We start from the raw sequence: 21084 nt of genomic DNA, 5'->3' as shown, positions 1-21084 counted from the left end.
CAGCTACACTCAGACACGCTGCTTTTCGCCATTTACACCTCAAGCATCATCTATCCTGCCGATAGGTATCTTGTAGCTGGGTCACGGGGCTGTTTGAAGACTCATTTGGACAATTTGCAGGTAAGAAGAAACTGGCAGGGCAGGACGGCAAGATGCCGTCTTCACACAGAGGAGATCTGCACGTAACTGCTCTGCTCCAGGTAAACTTGGTCATATCCGCGCTACCCTAAAAACTTTATTAGCAAAAGCCAACTTTAGCTTTGTGCTCCTCTCAGGACACAGGCTGTGATCTGCCTTGGGACTTCAGCTCGCTCCCACTTACAAGCAGGAGCTCATTGGGGGACGGGGCCGAACTGTGCCATTTGCGAGCCAGCCAGCTGAGCCTGCAGTCGCTTCTGTGGCATCCCAGAGACAGCAGCAGCTCAAACGCAGTTTGAATACACGATCATCCCAACCATTGCACGTACATTAGCTAATGCTCCAGCTATTGAGAAGAAACAGCAACTTGTTCTTGTGGGTCTGCTTTTACGAGCTTCTGAATTGCTCACCCTCATCCCCAAAGTGACCAAACTACATTTAGGAGTGATGCATACAATTCAAATGAGACCTTTATTTACATTAGGGTTTCAAGCTCTGGATATTGCAACATACATAACAAAATTTCATACTACATTTTTATAGGAAATCAGGTTGAAAAGCTGATCTACAGAATCAATTTGTCAAAACCAGCTAAGCAGAAAATGTGTCAGCTCAGTTTTAGAGTACTCTGTCAATTTTATACCATCTGCCAGCATTCAGAGTATTCCCGATGTCATGGTTGTAAAAACAGTGCGCTCATGCAGGTTAATTTACAGTGAACTCTCACAGTGAATTTCACGTTCCTCACTTGTTCAGAAGAGCAGGTCAATGCTCTCCACCTCGTCTCACAAAGCAGTTAAGGATCCAAATAGGGAGAAAACTAGATCCATCAGGAGATATTTAATAGAAATGAACGTGGATTTAGCAAGACAAGGAGTCAGAACTTAAATTCCGTGATAAACTGAATTATAATCTCTCACTCCATGGAAAACAAGTTGTACTGTAAAGATTAATCAAGTCATTTTATTCCAATATTACCATTATGCAGCAGCCAAGACGAGTGTCTAGGTAAACAGAAACTCGTGAAATGTTTTGCTGCAAAGCTGACTTCAGTAACACACACAAATGATAAATTCAACAACTCTGCTCACTGCCAGAAATAAAAAAATGGCTTCAGGAGCAAATAACACTGATTCATACTGTGCTCAAGCACTAGCCAACAAAATCTATTAAACTACACAGGGGGAAAGAAAAACAAAACAAAACGAACAAACAAAAACAAAAACAAAGCAGCTTTGTTATCTTACGTGTGACACCTTATTTAAATCTCAGGCATTACCTCTTTATATCTGCATAAATATGTAGCCTTCTACACCTTTTATGATGTGGTTACAGACACAAAAATGTTATAGTTGAAAGCAAGAGCTAGCTCAAGGAATTTCAGACTTTGAAATCAGCAAGATACAAAGCTAAAATTCATTTGTTCCTTTTCAAGTTATGAATACTTTCACTAAAACATAAATATTTTAACATATATTAATTTTTTCTGACATTCAAAACTGTAAAGTCAATATGGCAGAATTATTGTTAAAAGCACATATTTACAAATATTCTTTTTTCCATACATAAAGTATTTGGCATAATTATAACAATCTTACTGCATACACAACTGTTCGCTTCTTTTTCACATAATGGTACACTCCTTATTAAAATTTACCAATTATGTACAAAAATACTTGAACATTTATTATAGAAAACCTCTATAACCACCGTCAGCAGCTTGTAACTGCTGAAGGCTTAATTGAGAGAATATAAAAAGTGGTCACTTTCTTCCAGTTAAACTATCAACAAATCAGACACAGCTAAAATCGACATGAGCTTCCCAACAAAAGAGGGAGAATATTTTTAACAGCATGATTTAAAATGCAGTTCATACATCTGTTCCCGAGCACATGTTAAATAGTCAGTAAAAGAAAGAGGATACAAAAAATACATACAGAAGGTGCTTTTTAATTTTTTCCTCTCCACATTCCTACAACTTGGCATTAGCTTTCCAGAGCTCTCCAGATGCCGGTCACTAGCACACAACGTAAGGCCAAACGCCATCCTCCTACAATAGATGATGGTGTCGAACTCGAGCTAAAAAGCAAACCCCAAACCTGACTCCACCGGTACATGCACATCCAAAGAGCTGTTCAGAATCTTGGTAGGTTGTTATCAAATTGTTAATACCCTTTGAACTCGCTTTTGAAATTTGTTGACAGATATCCAGTAATTCGTGTTTTCTCAAATTAGTTCATTTAGTGAATTGCCCTGGTGCTAGCCAGTGCCGATTCTTGTACACGAATGAAATGAACGTGTTTGTTTGTACCCAAGTAACACACAGACCACATTTTAGGATGAACTCTTAAAAAACAGCAGAGAACCTCCACTGGCAAACTGCTACTTTTTAAAAACAAATCAAAACAAAACCAGTAACTAGAACAATAAAGGTAAATTGCACCTCAAAAAGACAAGGATGCACTGGGTACAGCAATACAATCATGGCACAGAAATCTTATCGAGATTCACCATTAAGGTGCTCTCCACTGAACGAAATGCAGGTATTTCCCAATCTTAAAAATAACATGAACCAAGTATTTGCTTCAAAAATTCCAAACCACATTCTTGCTCAGTTCTCTGCAGTATAGCTTGCATCATATCTCAGTTTTTCCACAGACATTTGAAATGACCAACCTGTTCAACAGATAAGAGAAACAACTTCCAGCCTACTTGCGGAAACATCCTAGTCTACAGACTACACTTGGTTAGAAAGCGTGCATTTATTTCTAGTAGTAAAGATCCAGTCAGTATATTCCGTGTTTTGTAAGAAGCATTCAGCTAGCTCAGATGAGAGTTGTAGGGTTTTAGATTCAATTATTTAAATAAAAACAAAGTACAAATAAAAGCATTTATCAGTATTCACCACCATGAAAGTAAAAAAAAACCTCTCATTCATGCTTCCTGCAATATGTGGCAACCTAAATTAGTAATTTCATTTTAAAATGTGCAACGTAATATTAATCAGCATTTAAAAATTACTGAAAAGAAAAAGTGGGCAGAACATTAAAGTGCCTAACTAAACGCATTTTACCATTTTTAAAAAATACCATGTCCTAAACGGTCACAAATTGGTTGCGATTAAATACAAAAAGTGGCTTCTCATAACTGAGACACTTTTCGCGGCAGAGGCCTGGGCCGGGGAACCTGCTCAGTCCTCCTGCTGCTGTTCTCCAGGTTGTTCGGCCGCACCAGCTGCGGCTTGGGCGGCAGCGCCGGCGGGTCTGCAGCGGGTGGGATGGAGAGGCTGTGAGGTAGAGGAACGGGGCGTTTCAAAGTCCGCTCGTACACGCTGTAAGGTGGCGGGGTTTTGCTTTCTTTTCTCACAGGCTCCTCCGAAACGCTGTAGCTCGGGACAGTCACTGCTTGTTCGCTGCCTTGGCTTTCAAAGCCCGATGTCTCCGACGTGCTACATCGGCTGAGCGAAGAGATGCCGCTGCTGTAGCTCCCCGACAGCACCGGGGAATTGGATATGAGCCCCGAGGAATGATACTCCACTGGAGACGGCGTGAATGACTGCACGGACCCCTGCTCAAATGAAAGGGCATAAGAAAAATTTACCCGCGGTAAAGCAGGGAGAGCATTTCAGCCCCCAGACTGAAAACAGACAGAGGCATTTGCACAGGTTCTGTGGTTTGATAAATGTAAAGCGCTGCATCTCGGTTTTAATTAAGAACCAGTGAGAAACCAATAACGAGCTCGTTTCAAAAGTGCCCAAGTACACCCTAAGCAGTGCTCATGCCAGTAATTAATTTAAGTAGAAGCAAAACTGTATTTAAATGTTATCTGATTATCATCATACTCTGGAAAAATCTGGAAGCCTTTAAAACGAACTCTCGAGTTTCGCAGCTCTTTAAACGAAACACATACCCACGCATCGTGTGTGCCTAGTGGTGTCCTGCCCCCTAATGCCAAAACACAGGACTTGCATCGCATTCAGAGCTGATGCTTCGATCTCTTCTTCAACATCCATTTTCCAAAGCTGTTCTCACAACTTTTAGTTTAGTCACGCAACGAAAAGCACATTTAGGCCGCGGTGTTTGAACTGCAGTTCCTCTGTCCCATCTCCCGGGTGTTTTTCAGGCGCACCGTGCCGCTGTGCGTGACCCAAAACACCACCACAGCCCTGGGGACGAGGGTCCGGGGGAGGGCAAAGGTTGCAGGCGCTACCCCAGCAGCCCTGCGGGTCTGTGGGGAAGGTGAGGGACCAACGGCAGCACCGACAAGGAGCAGAGGCAGGGGCAGGAAAGCCCAACCTAACACCACGGAGCCCTGTTCTAGCGAAGCAAGTTCAGCTAACACTGTCAGATACTAGAGCACACGTTAAAAGTTGAAAAGGCTTTGTGACATTTCTGATTTTGACTAGAGCAGTCTGAGACAACCTAGATTTAATGGTTTAATGGACAACCTAGATTTAAGAGACTAAAAAAGGAATGGAGAAATCATGTCAAAGACAAATTTCTGACCCCGATTCCTATTAGACTGCCTGGCACCCAGCTGCTCAGCTTTAGGTGGAAGTGTGAGCCATGCAACAGGGGTGAGGAGGGGAGGGAGGGAAAAGGGGCAGAAAGGTACGAGCTGGCTGCACTGACTTTATTCTGTTGAGATAATCTCAGTTATTAGGACTGGATCCACAGCGCCCTGAAAGCAATGGAAAAATATTCATTTGCATCAGTGGGTTTTGTACAAAGACAGCCTTCTCTGGCAGAACGTAACAGTTGGAAAAAAAGCTAAAGATCGAGCCATTCAAGCTATGGAAAAACAGAGCAAGTTTTCTTACAACCTCAGTACATGTTGAAAACATTTCACACGTTGTGGGGATGCTGCTTATTAAATACTTGCTTCAGATTCCGTCCCCCTGTGTGCAAGGAAGCTGCAGCTGCACTCCTATCCACACAAACATCCAGGGTCAAAGTTTTCAAATAAATGACGTAGTAGGTTCAAGTTCCAAGAGCGCTTGACACTTGGATTAAGTGACTATAGATAAGACTTAGAAGATTTGCTTTTGCCACTCAGAACAAGAGCAAATATGCGTAAATCCTGCCTGCTTCAATTCAGGAGCTGAGCAGGGGTAAGCACTTGGCTCCTGAAAGCGCTGCAAACTGCTCCTGTCAGTGGTGAGTAACAGTCTAGACACCAAAAGTGTCTGGAAACTCATGGATGCCTGAAGCGAGATCCAGCAACTCTCACAAGTATTCTAGGCCAACATTCCTCTCCTCCCAGGTGGCATTCCAGAGTTTGGCTGTAAAACGCTTAAATTCTGTCCGGGCCTTTAGAAGAAAAGGTTAGGATGAGCTTGAAATACCCCTAAGAACCAGCAGTACTGAGTCAATTCAAGAACGCAGGCCATCGCTCGCCTTTTGTACAATATCCTAATGCTCTGAAGAGCTTCCTCGTAAGCAGCTAGTGGGAAACCTGGCAACAGCGCTCTCTTCCGCACAAGGTGTACCACGGCAATGGGGCTACAGGGCACGTGACAGCAAGCACAATCCCTCTGTGTTGAACCTGGTCCACTTTGCCGCCACAAGTGGAAAAGTAACAGGCTCATGGGACAATAAGCAGCAAGATGACTGCAGACTTGCATCTCCTTTTGCCACTGCTGGAGACAGCATTCTGGACTAGCTGGCACTTCTTACGTTTATTTCTTACACTCCATTTTGTCCACTGACTCAGGTGAGCTTGATTACACATGTAAGTGAGAAGCCTAATACTGACAGGCTACAGAGTCTGAAGATTATGTTTCTTACCTGCAGTTTTGAAAATCTTCAGACCTGCTGTGATTGTTATGACTACTTACTTTTTGGATTTTGAATAGGCATATGATAATGAAATAAATATACATATTTCAGTGTAATGAATGAAAGAGGTAATCCCAAATAACATATTTAACATATATGATCTACCTCACAACACCTACAGTCAGTCCCACAAAGGAAATTCACTTGCAAAAAGACTGTACCTTCATTGGTGATCTGCCAGCGGGAGAAGGGGAAACAGTGGCTATGTGTCTTGCTGGTGACGCTGTAAAGTCAGAAAGATTTCAATGCAGTCTTAGTATTACAATTTTACAATTTTCATTGAGAAATCTTTTTAAATAGATAAGAGATCATTCTACATACAAGCATTATCTCTGGTTCCCTCTATGTATTTGCTCAATAGTTGCAAATAGTCTTAGAGATTCTGTTTATGTTATTTTTTTTCAGGATTATCTTGCCATACAACCAATGAAATACAAGAAATTTCTGCATCCATCTTTTATTTTATACCACTGTAAATTGGTTTACATCCTACCAAATGATACAGGACTCAAATTAAGTCAGTATTTTCTTCTCCCCTTTTCCCATCCTCCTTTTTTTCTTAAGAATTATATTCTGTATTTTTATGTCAAGTAGGAAAAATGCAATACAAAATGTACTTACTTTAAGGCATAAGGCTAAAACTCCAAAAAGTTTCCACCCCCTTGAGAGCAATTACATTTCTAATACCACTTAAGAAGTCTTTTCTTTAAATGGAAATTAGTCTTTTGAAGGGCAAATTGGTTATAGGAACAGAACTCATGTACTTTCATGATTGCTGTGCATGTGGTAAGATTCTTTTTCTTTAATGATCATTTCCGATTGCTAACCTCTAATTATCATAAGATCAAAAGATTAAATTTGATCATCCTCCCTAGTTACCAGAATGAACTGTCTGAAACTACACAGTCATTAAATGAAGAGGCAGAGTACTGGAAACAGAATGCTACAAAGAAGCCTAATGAGATGAAAATACTTGAAGTTCTACAGCCTTCTATGTAAGTAATCAAATAATAAACTAACGTGCCCAAGAAGCTAAATGTTAGTCAGAGCGGAAAGAATCTAAGCACTCAGGTAAATCATTTTTTAACTGGAGTTTAGCCTGAAATGTCCATTAACTCACCAGTCTGTGCAGGTCTTGGTGGTACAGGAGGAGATATAAGCTTTCCACTGTCTGATGTGTTTCTGGCTTCTTTCCCACTGTCCAGGCTCCAGCTGCTGGGAGTGGTGTTTACAGCTGGAAGAGAATGCAAAAGCTGACACAGGCATCACCACTTTTAGCTGCCACATTCAAGCTCTCTTACTTGCCTTTCTCCACGTGGGTACAAATATGCAGAGTGAAAATGTTAAACAACTGTAACTGCATGCCTGAAAAGCTCTTGTGATTGCATCATCATTTGAAAGGCTCTTAAATAAAGCCTGTCAGTCTCCTGGTTTATCTGACATATGCATCTGGCCCTGGGGTCAATTTAAGATTGTATAGCAGTTTGGACCATCAATAACAGCAGCAGCTGATATAGCACTCTGGTGTACCGCAAATCTCCCACAAAGGGAGATAAGCTTGAAGCCTGTTAACATAATCAGTTTATCTTTGCACCAGTCTCCTATTTAAAGGTTTCTAGGTGTAAGAAAACAGCCTACTCATAAACTGTTTCCATTAACTTATTTTATATGCAGAAGGGACTAGAGAAAGAACTCACCAAATTCCAATCAAGATCCCTCAGAAAGCTTTCAGTGCTAACAGCCTTTTGTTGCCTGCATAGGCTACGAACTCAGAAGTGAAAGAAGACGGAAAGAAGGGCACAAAATGGAGAGAGTGAAAATGGGGAGAAATATAAAAGTGTTTGAACAAAATCAAATTAAGAAAATACTATGGATTAACACAATATATATACAATATATATATACGCTGTCTGTATCTGTGGTCCAGGATCCTGCAAATTGACTATCACCTGGACATGTATAAAACTGGCTGTTGTATTTTCTGTTACTTTTACCAAATTCCATGTCTTTAACTGAATGATCCCCATAAGGTTTGGAACAGCTTCCATAATGGAACTGGATTACTTCTTGTTATCATACAGCCACTGCTATTGGAAAGAATAAGACAGACACAAAGGGCATTTAACATGGACAGGACACAAACTAATGAAAAATTTGCAATTTTTCTTACACATCCCATAAACAGTGAACAAGCTGCTTCCAAAGAAAACAAACAAACAAAAAATGAGACAAACAAACAAAAAATGAGACAAACAAACAAAAAATGAGACAAACAAACAAACTAGCAGAGGCGAAGAATACCTGAGAGCTTTAAAACCTCAAACCTCTTCCACCAAGTTAAAAGTTTTTCAGGAAGTAACATGAACTCATGCCTTGCTAAGACAGTTTCCTTCTTGTCTGCTAGTGTCATACTTGTGAGGAACCACGTGGAAGGACTTCATGCTCATTTACTAAGATAGAGTGAAATTCAAAGTGCTGCTGCTGAGTGCTGATTGATATTAGCAATTATTGCTATTGTGGCAGCACCAAGAGCTTTCATAAGGACTGGAATCACGCTATACTAGTCTACACCAGACTTAACACAAAAAAAATGAGAAAAATATTATTTGTACTGTATCTGTAACAATATTGCTACAGAATAATTGCACATCAGTTGACCCTGAGAATAGTGCACAAAATAATCTGTCTGTTTTCTAGAGGATCATTTTGCCTTTTTATTGCCAGAGTATGCAATTCACTGTTTGCTTTTTATCGTAGGCTGTCACCTAGCAGTGTGGTTTTGCCCTCAGCCTAAAAATGACTTGGCACCAGGCCTGGGTACTTCAAATGCCTGAATCTCTTGAGAAGCCAATTTTTTTCCTTTTAAGTTACCCTAGTAGTCAATTCTTTGGTCTGCTAAAAAGTCTCCTGGAGAGAATACTTTATTTTAACAATTCTGTAATGTACTTGGCTGCAGAGACCAATGGAAAAGTTTTCACATTTTCATGTTATTTCATGTTTTTCACTCCTGTGAAAAATTCCACTCTTCATTTTACATCAAAACCTGGACACACAAATATTTATAAAAATCAGCTCTTACTGATGAAAATCTGATTCTCGGTCACTTCTTGTTTATAGTATGCTCTTAAAATGTTAGCTTTTAATACATCTATTTTATTGTAGCCTTTATTCAGGGTGCAACAAAGGGTAGCACAATGAAATTATGGAGCATAAAATGCACACAGAGCACATAACAAAATCTTGGCAAACCAACTGTGCCAATAATATTGAATTTCCCCATGCGAAAAATTATAAAAGGCAATATTGTTTATTGCAATTCATAGGTTTCTTTCTTATTTACTTTGATTAGGAAGAAAAAATAAAAACACAAATTGATCTTTTCCCTTCCAAAGCGTAACTAAAATCACAGAGACATGTTTGGTAAAGGGAACTTGCAGGTACCAAACTTCATGACTCTGCCCATCTCTTCAGCTTCCCTGTGCCCCAGTCGCCAGAAGTCCATCTTCGCCAGGGTTCAACTCCCTACACTACTCTAACAAAGCAGGTAGATGGTGAAAGGACAGATCTCACACACAATCTGCACCACCCTTTCCTGTGAACTTATGGGCCCTTCTGAGTGCAACACTCACTTCAAACAGACACCATTTTCCCCTCTTTTTGGCAGTGCTTTGAAACTTGACAACGTTAGCATGCTTCAGTTAGTGCTTTGAGGCTTGGAGATGACATTATGTGCTCAACAGTTGGCATTCTACAAGAATATGATGTGTGAATTTTCATTGATTCCAAGACTGGGAGGGTGATCTTGGTGGTAGAGGGATGGTCGGGCCAGATGATCTTAGAGGTTTTTTCCAACCTTAATGATTCTACGATTTCCACTCACCTTTGTCAGGGCCAGGCAGACTGGAATCGCTTCGTGGCAAAGCACCATCTCCAATATGATTAAACAGCATTCTCTGTAAATTGAGAACAGCATGGTTTATGTATAACTGCAATTGTATTTGAGTAGCCTTTGAGAAAACAAATATATTTTTGTTTTTATCCCTACCACACAAGTCTACTTGGAGGTAGAGTGATAAACATCACCTAGGAACATAAATAATTTAATAAAAACACATGTATACAAATAGACTAGTTGTCTGAAAATTGTACACACTCAGTGGGAAGATTGTTATATACTGAACTCTGTCAGTTTCCTGCTTCCTGCAAGACAAAATGAGCCTCGTTCTTCAAGTGATATCTGAGTGAGTTAACTTGATAAAGTACTAAACGTGCACGGATAGATTTGCAATAACTTCGTTGCAAAATCAGCATCTGGCCAAGGTGTAGTGTTTGACAACATCCAAGTTATGGCTGTTACCTGTGAAGTTCATAATGTATTATTTCCTACCCTGACTTTTTAGTAGTATCATTCTTGCTTCTCTTGTGGATAAGACCTGATCCACAAGGTATGTTTTTTCTTTCCTTTTCTGAATATTAACTTAAAAATGTCACAGAAAATTTACAAAATTACTTTAAAATTCCACTAATTATTTCTTTTGGCAACATTCAAACAATCAGTGGGTTACTAGTTTATCCTGACAACAGGAAAAAATAATATACAATTAATTCCAATTTTACTTTTTTTTTTTTTTTTTAAAGGGAAGATCAGTGAAATCCAAACCTATCAAACCCTATTCTCATATCTCCTCCCAGTGTTCATAGAGGCCCTGTGCCAGGTTGCTGAGACACTACACCATGGTTCCACGCAATGGCAAACCCATCTCCAGAGCAATCATCGTAGATCTGTTGCAGCACCACGTTTCAGAGTGAAGAATAAATACAGAATCACAGAATCCATGCCCTATTCGACTTGATTTAAAGCATCTTGTGAGTGAATGTATTGGTAGACTTTGACACAGACTAGGTTTGCCCATCTGTGCTGTGCTCATCATGCAGGATCAGGCATTATCTTTTTTCCTGGCGTTACCATTAAACTGAGGAGGTGTAACTATGTGTGTATTCTAATGTGATAAAAATGCGATCATATGTTCCTGCCTAGTCTGGATCAAATGTTCACTATGTAGCAAGTTTGCAGTATTTTAGGATTTGGTGGGCAAGTGTAGCGCTACTGCTGAGGTCTGTCTTCTGTTGTGAAGGTGAAGAGCGGAAGCTGAAAAAGCAACTGAAATTGGGGGAGCTAAAAGTGGCAAAAGCTGCATGAGTTACAGAGAAATGAGGACATGCTGAAACAATGGCACATAAAACCATATGGAGGAACAAGAGCAATCACAGGATGTTTAATGAGTTGCAAAAGAACCAAATATGTGAAAGCCAAAAAGCTCTAGTTGGAAGAAGAATAGCACAAAAACTAAGGAACCAGTCAATGACAATAGACATTCACCCTCAGAGCATGGAAGAAGCTAGAGAGACATTGTACAATTACTCAGTCAGAGATCAAAAAGCAATCAGAAACGGATGTTGACAATGCAGCTATACATAGAGAACCTTGAGCAGCAATTTCAATGAAGGATCAGATGCAGTATTGCTGTGGTCCAGTTCTACTCAATCCATAAAACTTCCTTAAAAGAGGTAGCTACAGCCTGAAAGGACTGGATTTGGACTTGAAGAGCAGGAATTTGCCTGTGCATCTCATGCTTCCAGGTTGAAAAAATATTGTGAAAATTGCATTCGTTAAGCCATAACAAAGACATTCATAAATGGGTGGTCCTTTCCTCATTAATATAGTGTGAAGCTCCAACCAAAACTGTAAACGGTAACTTGTGTTAGAATAAAAATAGAAAGTACAAGAAAAAACTTGAGCATCTAAATTCTAAAGAGAGTTGTGGGTATCTCCAAGATATCTCCTTACAGTTGTTGTGAGGATTTCTTTTTTCCCATCTTCTTCATAATGTAGAGAACCAGAATTTTCCTTCTGATCACCGTCCATTTTTACTGCTCAGGAAATACAGCACCAGAGGAAGAAACTGCACCTTTCCCCAGAAAGATATATCCTCATTTATAGTTATGAGGGCAAAAAGAAACTGTCAGACCTTCTCATCTTTGAAACATGCTTCACAGTATAAGCAAGTTAATTTTCTACTTACCCTCTCTTGGGACACTGAGGGTAGAGACAGATTGGGAGATTTTGCTGCCAGGCGAGTCTCTGAGTGAGTGGGGACTGGGCCTACGAGCTCCTCAGCCTCCCTTATCGAATCTCGGGTAGAGTGGGGAACAGAAGTCACATTCCACTTGGCAAAGCAAGAGTTTGCAGTCTGGGAGCAAAAACGGGATAATTTTTCTTTGCGGCAACCTGTAAAACCGCGTTATTTAAAGAACATCTCCTGGTCTTTCCTGTACACTGGTTTGGCTCCACTACCAGTGAGAAAGTGCCCAATAGATACATCAGTAAGTAGCTACTGAGGACTGTTGTTAAGTCTGGCTAAGCTTCAATACTAGTTCTCAAGCCCTCAGGTAATAATAGCATGAGGGCTTAAACAAGAAGATGAAAAAATTCAGACAACTCAGTAACTCAACGAGCAAGAGACAAGAATGCAACAACTAAAGAGAAACCAACAAACCATTTCTAAAATAAAGGATCCTGAACTACCACATCGTATTTTATCAGAGGCAAAACTTCTGGTGGAAACGAGAATTACTGTTGAAAAGAGGGACTTTCACAATATACTTCTGTTCTCCTCTTTCTCATCTTCAGCAAGATGTGCATAGTGTGATGGTGTGGACTGAAATAGTGACTATATTAAAGGAAAGTGCTTTAGGAAACCAGGTCCATTCAGAAGAAAAGATGAAATAAGGATTCAAAATTGGCTAGCTCACCAAGCCCATTTTGCATTTCAGGTAATTCAGAAGATACAGATTGTATACAGACCTATGTAAGAATAATTTTAAGGTAAGAACTCAACTCATTCTTTCATCTGGAGTGACATAACGTCTTTTCTGAAACTCCACTGAAAATACGAATTGCCACATGGACTGGGTTATTATCTCACAGTGGCAAGGATTAGCTATTTCAAAGAGATTAAGAGGAGGTCAACATGGATAACTGCTAGGATAACTGTTAGTTTTTCCATTTTTCTTCTTCTCTAGATTGAATAAATATTGCTGTTTTAGACAAGCATGTTATGCGATCTGGTAAGTCTTTGCACCTCTCACTCCAGTGAGTAAATATCAAAACCAGATCTAACCCCATAAAAGGAAGCAGAAATGTGATCAAGTACAGTGCATTCTCTTCACACCTCTTTCATGTGTGCTAAGCTATTATTTATTAAAATATATATATATATATCATAGCCGTGAGCAGACAAAATCTGCTCAAAGTTCAAGTGCCTTTAATGTCATCTTAACTTTAGGGGGCCTCCCAGAAAGTTTCCTACCTGTGAGGTTTCTGAAGAAGTAGGGTAGATGGCACTGCAGGGCCTCTCTCTTGGGGACAGGCAAGAGTTATCTCGGGAATGCTTATGTTTGTCAGACAACAGAGGAGAGGCTACAATATAAACGTGTCGTGATTAAATACACACACTGATATTCAGACATTTCAATTCTCTAAGGCTATTTATGACAAAGAAATCCTCTGCTACCAATAATTCTCATTCCTCAAAAAAATGGCCAAATTCAATGTCTGGTGACATTGTGCAAAAATTATTTAAGGATTCAGCTGTGCAACATATCAAGAATCATTTAATTCAGTTTACCACACGAGATGAGCACTGACCTCTGGCACTGGATGGAGCAGAACTGGTCACATTAGGTGAAGCAGAATGAGTAGAACTCAGGCTTGAGGTAGATGGACTAGGCTGTGTTCAGAAGAGATGGTGGTGTTACCACAGCACACTTACTACTTCGGAAAGCAAAAGTTTATAATACATTTCACTAAAACTTTTTTCCTAAAATAAAGAACTAGTAACTTGCTGTAGTAGCTTTTCAGCAAAACAGTATAAAGAATGTTAACGTAACTACACAAAAAGATTTAGTACAATATTGAATAAATAGAAATACAATTAATATGTTAAAATATTACGTCACTGTGACTACTGGACAGAAATGTCTAAATAAGGTCAGATAATTTTGCAAAGTGAATTGATTCTTACTAATTTGGTCAAAAATTCATACTCCAAGTTTGGAAGAAACAGTTACATAAAAATTGTCCTTCGTAATTTAAGGAGGTTAACAGCCCATGTAAATATTTGTTTTAAAAATGTATCAGCAGTGACTTTTAGATTTCTGAATGGAATAATAGAAACATCAATTTAATAAGTAACTTCACAAGAAAAAAATGGTTTGAAGAATGACAACAATTTGTACCTGCATGTTAAAAACTTCATCGGAGCTTTCTGATTGCCCAGTGATATTGCTGACTTCAGCAGAAGCTTGGGATGACAGTGATGAGGATGAATACCGATTGACAGCTGGGTAACTCAGGGGACTATTATGAAAATAATGAAATACAAAATGGTTAACTCCAGTTGCCAATCATAATTTTTCATGTGAAAACAGCACATGACATTAACCTCTACAATTTAATTTGAATTTATTGGTGAGGGAGGAGGGGGAAGAGAGAAAGTGAGAAGCCTGAAGATTCATGCCTGAAGATACTTCAGGCTGACCTTAGAGGAAGGAAGTGTGCACACAAAATATTCTATGGGTCATCTTCCATGAGGAACAACATTAACAGCTTTTATTAATTTAACTTGCCTGCGTCGCGGTATTACCCGGGCACCATCTGGACTCATAGAAACAGGTATTGAATTTCGGCACACGCGAGGGCTTCCATTTGGGAAATGGATAGGGCTAGCTTGCACACATGCAGAAAATTCCTGCAAGTTGTGAAAAGACTGATTACAATGAACATAACATCATTTTGTGACACACAGATATTCATTTGAATAGTTACAGCTGTATTTTAGATCAGCCTCATCATTAGCAGGAAAAACATTTTAACTTTTTGTTGATGATATTTTCCCTTTAGTAAAACATGAATATTTTTCTCTGCACTGCATGGAAAGTTTATGAACTTTACTTTTGCTTTGTCATACTGTAATACAACAAGATGTAATGTGGACAAACAACCAAAAGATGTCACTATATGTTGCTTACGAAAAGTAACAACCATTAATGCAACTAGACTGTCTCCTGGTTCATCTCTGCACCTGCTCATGTACCTGTATTCCCAAACTGGACTTCATCACAAAGAACTGATCCACCAGCTTTTTGTGCAAAGGCCTCATGTCCTGGGGCACAAACTTCTCGTGCACTGCTAAGCCAAACTCCAAAATCTGGGCCTGCAGATGAGACAGTAGGAAAGAGGGGAAAAATATTTTTTGATCTGTTTTCCTTACACTTTCATCTTTTGAACGACCAACATTTATGATACTAATAAAAAAAAAGTAATGAAATGCATATTGTATTAAAATAATTTATTTACAACCCTGAGAGAACTGTAATCAAACCAGGCCTAAGACAAAAAAGGGACACACAAGACTATTTATGCCTCTTCCTATTTTACTACTTGATTTTCCAAAAGATTTGGCTTACGTGAATTCAGTTCTAATCTAAGAACTACTACAGATAATGTAGTGAAAAATCTGGCTAAATGGTAACTGCACAAAGGAGCAGTCCTAAGCCCTAAATGAAATGAGAACAGTTATCATAAAAAACATGAAACAGAACAGCAATAACCACATCAACCTGAGACCTTGGAATATATTTTCTGTGAAGTCCTTTGTTCTCTGCTCTATCTCATTTCCACAGAGACCTCAGTAAGCAGTGGCTTTATGTACATCCCCAGTGTAAGGCCCAACAGGCTTCAGAATAACCTTGCTAAAACTCCCATCTTGCTCAAATTTAGTCACAGGAATATAAAATATTGAATTGGTTAAGTGGTGAGTCAGATAAATCTGAATGTCAAAACAAAATAGTTATACTGTGCTGTAATATCTTTGGATGAGAGCTACTGCCGATGTTTTGAATCGGCCTCTCGGGGGCAATGCAGCTGCACAGCATCACTGACCCCAGTTTATAATCCCAGCTCGTGTATCCACACACTGAGCCAGCCTGGCCCTTCTGAATCCTTTGTGTTTTCTGTTAAATCACCTGTGTGCACCAGACAGGTTTTAACTGAAATTGCTTGGAATTCACATTTTGTCATGGGAATTTACTAACTCTTATTTTTAAATTCTAAGGGTTAGTAAGATTAGCTATAGCTTGAAAAACTGAAACTGTGATGTAAAGTTAATATACGTTATCTAAATTTAACTGAAATGAGCCCAGTGAACCTGTTCTGGTTTATACTCCCTGAGGATCTGTCACTTTGGCTGATCTGACCAAAAGATACCACAACGCTGATGAAAAACTGAATTTCTATCTTACCAAATTCCAATACCTTTTCATCCTGAGCTGGCAAGAAAGTTTGAAATTTCAAAATGCTGCATAGAGCAAAGATACACCAGTCAGTTAAAAAAGCTGAGATAGTAGGATAAATCGATTAAAATAATTTGTTTCAGGATTTCCAGCCCTTTTATACATAATTCCCCTCTTTGTTAGCCTCCCAGTGATTTCTGCAGTAGCTTTTGAGCTACTGTAGATATGAGTTGTTGCTCAGCTCCCACTCTCATCTGTAAACCCTGCTCCTGGACTGAATTATAGGGCTTAGGTCTCCACATCCTGGCATTTTCTTCAATTTCCACCTTGCAAATATTTGATTTATTCATCATTCCTAAAAATGAGACTATTATGAATTTAATAATTTGGCTTATTCCTTAACCAAATCAGCATCTAAGGATATTTTTACCTTCCTCCTGCTTTGTTGAAATAAAGGAAAACAAAGGTCAAACAAACAAACAAAAAAAAAAAACAACAAAAAAAAGCCTCCAAACCCGCAAACATATGAAAAATATTATATAATGTAATAAATCAACTTCTAGAACCCGTATTTTCCTTAAATTCATCAAAATCTATGCAGAACATTTATCTTTAATTTATTTATTTATTTTAGCAAATTCTACAGGAATATTCATGATGTAAAGACCACAGTAAATAGGAAAAATGAAGAAATAATACAAAAAGCATGTAATGAATAGAACATTCCACTGTGCAGAATTTCTTCCCTTTTGCTCTTATGATAAACTTTGTTGTAAAAATAATGTCTATTCTGTACTAGTGGTAAACTGCAATGTACAAATATTTGGTTAAGCCATCAAACCTTCTAGTGAGAATGTTTATTCTGTAGTAGCGGTAAAATATGTTGTGCAAATATTTGCACATGATCATCAGAAGACAAAAAATTGGCTCTTGTTCAACTTCTAATTTAGAATAGTTTGAATAGATTAAGATGATGATGAAAGGGACTAGGGAGCATATATTAGCATGACCTGGAAACCTGCTTATATAGGAAGTTGCTGTCTAATTCAGAAAAATACTACAGAGCACTAAGCAATTACTAACCTCTGAAATTTAGTATTTTATTTGGGGACATATCACTTTAGCTAGAACAGCTGAGCAGGCAACCTAGCCATTTTTTACCCCCACTTTACCTGCTCAAGCATCAGCTCTCTCAAGCGCGTAATCTTCTCTCCATCCTCTGGATGGTTCAAAACATATTCTTTGATAAAGAATGCCTAAAGCAGGATAAAATCATAAAAGTAATGTAAAAAAAGTAGACGCAAATGACTTTTTAAAAACAAAACAAAACAACACAACAGTTTCTTCACGGTATTTTTGAAACAAAAGCTCCTTTTCCAATACAATAGAAGATGCTAAATAATGCTAAATAATTAATTATTCATTTCGGCATTGCTGGAGTATGGGCAAATAAAATGAACCCATTCTTTAAGTGTAATTCAATCAGTTGTTCAATATCCTGGACAGATTACGAATCAAATTTGGAAACCTGATTTCGAAATCATAGTTGAAACTAAACATCTCTCCCTCACTTATTGTGACATAGAAGTTTCAAATAATTGCAAAGATTTAGGCAGAAAGTATTTTCATACTAGGAGGTTCATTATCCGTTAAATGTAAAGATACCTTAAGAACAACACATAATTTTATGCTGTTACATGTATTGGAGCTGTGACAGAATCCTTTTCATTCTTAATATGATTAAAGTTTGAAAGAACTCACAATGATTTCAAAATGAAATGTTCAAAATTTCAAAAATCACAATGATTTCAAAATTTCAAAAAGACACACTTTTTTCCACTACAGGAGCATCTGATAAACATCCATGCGTGTTAATGAGCTTATATGACTTTTCATGCCATCTTCAACGCTTAAAATAGCACCAGCCATAATACCCTGAAGTCATTTTACCTACCAGCAGTAGCCTGGACATAGCAGTCACCTTTTTGTTCATGGTTGTATCTTCCTTACCATGGCACCTATCCTACACTGCAAAGGGATTACATTGAATTTACAACACTGCTTGGCTCTACTCTATAAAGAAAATGCCCAGCTGCTCCTTTGAGAGATTTATGGACCTTCTCAGAAGTGCATTTGTCACAAAAGGTCTCCGTTTGCATACCTATGTACACATAGTTTGCTTTCCACAGAGCGGAGAGGACAGTAGTTGTTACTCTGTGCTCTGTTTTCCACTTGTGTTAGCGATTCTCTCATACACCACTTACATCCACCCTCCATCCAACTTTAGCTGTTAAAATCTTTGCTATGCATAATCATTTGTAAATATAGGGAAGGGTGGAGCTGGAGATTAATATACCCCTTCCTCTGACAGTTCCAAAATCTCATGCTGTGGCAACCCATAACAAGGAAGTGCTGAGACCTGTCCAGAAAATGCTGACACTGTAGTGAAGAGTATTTATTTCACATGGCCCTCTCACTGCAGATAAGTCAACATGAAGTCTTATAAGTCTAAACTGTAGAAAGGAGACCTCTGATACTTGCTAAAATCCCAAACCCCAAACTTCTGTCAGCTGATTTTTTTCCCTCGTCTAAAATCTTAATATTTTTTCAATATCAAGCAGGTGGTGTCTCAGTAGTTTTGAGCTGAGAGAGAACTGCAAGAGCTGTAATATGTCAGAGATATAATACTCTAACTTTAAGCAAAATCTCCAGTATTTTAGAAGAAAAAACCAAAACCACCAGAATTTGACTAAATCCAGTAACAGTCTTGGAACTGGTGGTTTCCAATAATTAAGCATGAAAGTGCCTCTACTCTATTCCTAGCATATGCAAAGGAGCTTAAAGAAATGTATGTTATAGCATAAAGTGCAATCTGGGAGGTGTTAATGGGCACAAAACACACTTGATGCTTTTTAGCGTACAGAAAGGTTTTGCGTAACTATCACTTCTCTAGATTTTCTTGGGATCTGCTCTGTACCAAAACCAGTGAAAGAAATGGTACTTCTAACAGATGCAATATCAAGGGCAGAGTGATTAGAGATGAATCTTCTTTATCCCATCAGGAGAGAAGAAGAAAGAAAAAATAAAAAAAAAAGAGGGCAGAATCAAGAAGGCAGCAGTTGGCCAAAATACATTATTTGCTGGGTCTTCTATGATTTAAGCTGGGAAGCTGCCAAAAGGGAAAGAGTATCTGGAAAGACACAGTTAAACTTACCTTAAAGACCACATGCTCCAAGACTGACTGGGTTTTGTACAGGGGAGAAGGCTAAAGCAAGCAAACCATATGGACAGAGAAAAGCACTTAGAGAGGACAGAAAAGAAGGAAGATAGAAAGGAGGTGAGAAATGGCAAAACAGCAGGAAAACATATAAAGACTGAAAAGGGAATATGAAAAGAGAGCAAAGGTGAAGAAAAAACCACACAAATCTCACAGCCAGTACTATCAGTTTGGGCATTTAAAACACAAATTGGTGAAATGTAAATGTGTAATATCCTATTTTAGATAGTGAAAGAGAGAGAAATGGGTAAAGGACAGAAGGGAATCAAAAACTAAAAATGAAGACTACCTAGGAGATCAAGAATTGAAGCTAAGAACAGTAAAAAGAATGGAACAAACTAAAACCTTTAATACACTCCTGAAGAATAGGGACAGCCATGCAGAGACATCTGGCTAGCTCTGACCAAACTCAGATACTACTAATTCAAACCAGACATAGCTCTGACATGACTCTATTGCTCCAGGGACTACATTAGTGGTGCTTCGCTATGCTAAACAGCTTTGTTGTCCTTTTTGTTTAAAGGCAGCTGGGAAACATCAAACATGGTATTGCTTTGCTTTAGCCTCCCAGCTTTCCTAATGCTGCAGTATTAATGACAGGTTCTAACACTATAGCAGACTCAAATCTCTTGTCGTTTAATTTAGGTGCAGTTTTATCAAATTTACCACTGTTGACTGAACACCAAATCTTGTAGCCTTTGATACAAGTGGATAACTACTCAACTTGACATTTTAAATGCAAAAGGAACAAGTAGTCAATTCAAGTATTTCATAAGACTAGTAAGAGAAACAGAGAGATCAAGCTGAGCTGAAAAAAAGTAGTCCTTTCTTTCTATTGCAGTTTCAAAATCCCACATAACTTCATGAAAATATAGCATCCCAAAATGTAAGCTTTCTTAAGGTGATTTAGAGATGATAATAATCAGGAACAACTTCTGGGGACAAATCTAGTACTGAAGTAAAAGTTTGGACGTTTTTGAATAATATGTTTTACAACTCACTAGATTTTTCCAGAAAATGGTTTTGCTCAAAAATTTGGGAGAAGCAGAAGGATGTAAAAACAAACAAACAAACAAACAAAAAACAATTCTATGAGGTGAATTCATTTGTTGTTAAAAACTATGTCTCTTAAATCAAAACATCAGCATACAAAATGAAATGTGCTGGTTGGCCAGAAGTACCTCCAGACGTGGGGTATGGGTGTACATATTATAGCAATACAGTTAGAACTAACTGTTTCTAAAGCAAAATAATGATAAAGAAAAGCATTAGCCACTAAAGAATGCAAGTGTTTGTGAAATTGTTTGTCAGCGGAATGTGTTTATAGAGCTATCTGCACCAAAACAGTTGTTTCAATAAAACTATAGATATTTAACATCAGCTCACCGTAAAATAACTGTAATTAAAAGTATTATTGATACAATAGTTTCTGTCCTAAGCTTATACAGAGGAACTGCATCTGTATAGACAAAGATTCAG

At 38.5% G+C, this 21084-nt stretch overlaps 1 protein-coding gene across 1 annotated transcript in view; it reads right to left on the bottom strand.

Moving 5' to 3' along the window:
• Positions 1-3198: 3198 nt before the first annotated feature.
• The window catches only part of DOCK4 (dedicator of cytokinesis 4), a 248690-nt gene continuing 230804 nt past the window's right edge, over positions 3199-21084 (bottom strand). The window contains exons 44-53 of the mRNA XM_035544267.2: positions 17501-17584; positions 15131-15250; positions 14664-14785; positions 14274-14394; positions 13684-13765; positions 13346-13455; positions 9856-9928; positions 7096-7209; positions 6137-6198; positions 3199-3705 (exon numbers count right to left, since the gene is read on the bottom strand). Of these exons, the coding sequence (XP_035400160.1) occupies positions 3280-3705; positions 6137-6198; positions 7096-7209; positions 9856-9928; positions 13346-13455; positions 13684-13765; positions 14274-14394; positions 14664-14785; positions 15131-15250; positions 17501-17584 (1314 nt within the window). The 3' untranslated portion in view covers positions 3199-3279. The remainder of the gene's footprint in view (positions 3706-6136; positions 6199-7095; positions 7210-9855; positions 9929-13345; positions 13456-13683; positions 13766-14273; positions 14395-14663; positions 14786-15130; positions 15251-17500; positions 17585-21084) is intronic.

Source organism: Cygnus atratus, chromosome 1 (genome assembly GCF_013377495.2).
Source record: "Cygnus atratus isolate AKBS03 ecotype Queensland, Australia chromosome 1, CAtr_DNAZoo_HiC_assembly, whole genome shotgun sequence".
In the NCBI taxonomy this organism is placed as follows: domain Eukaryota; kingdom Metazoa; phylum Chordata; class Aves; order Anseriformes; family Anatidae; genus Cygnus; species Cygnus atratus.
The sequence above is the reverse complement of the archived record's forward strand: the minus strand, read 5'-3'. Positions and strand labels throughout refer to the sequence as shown.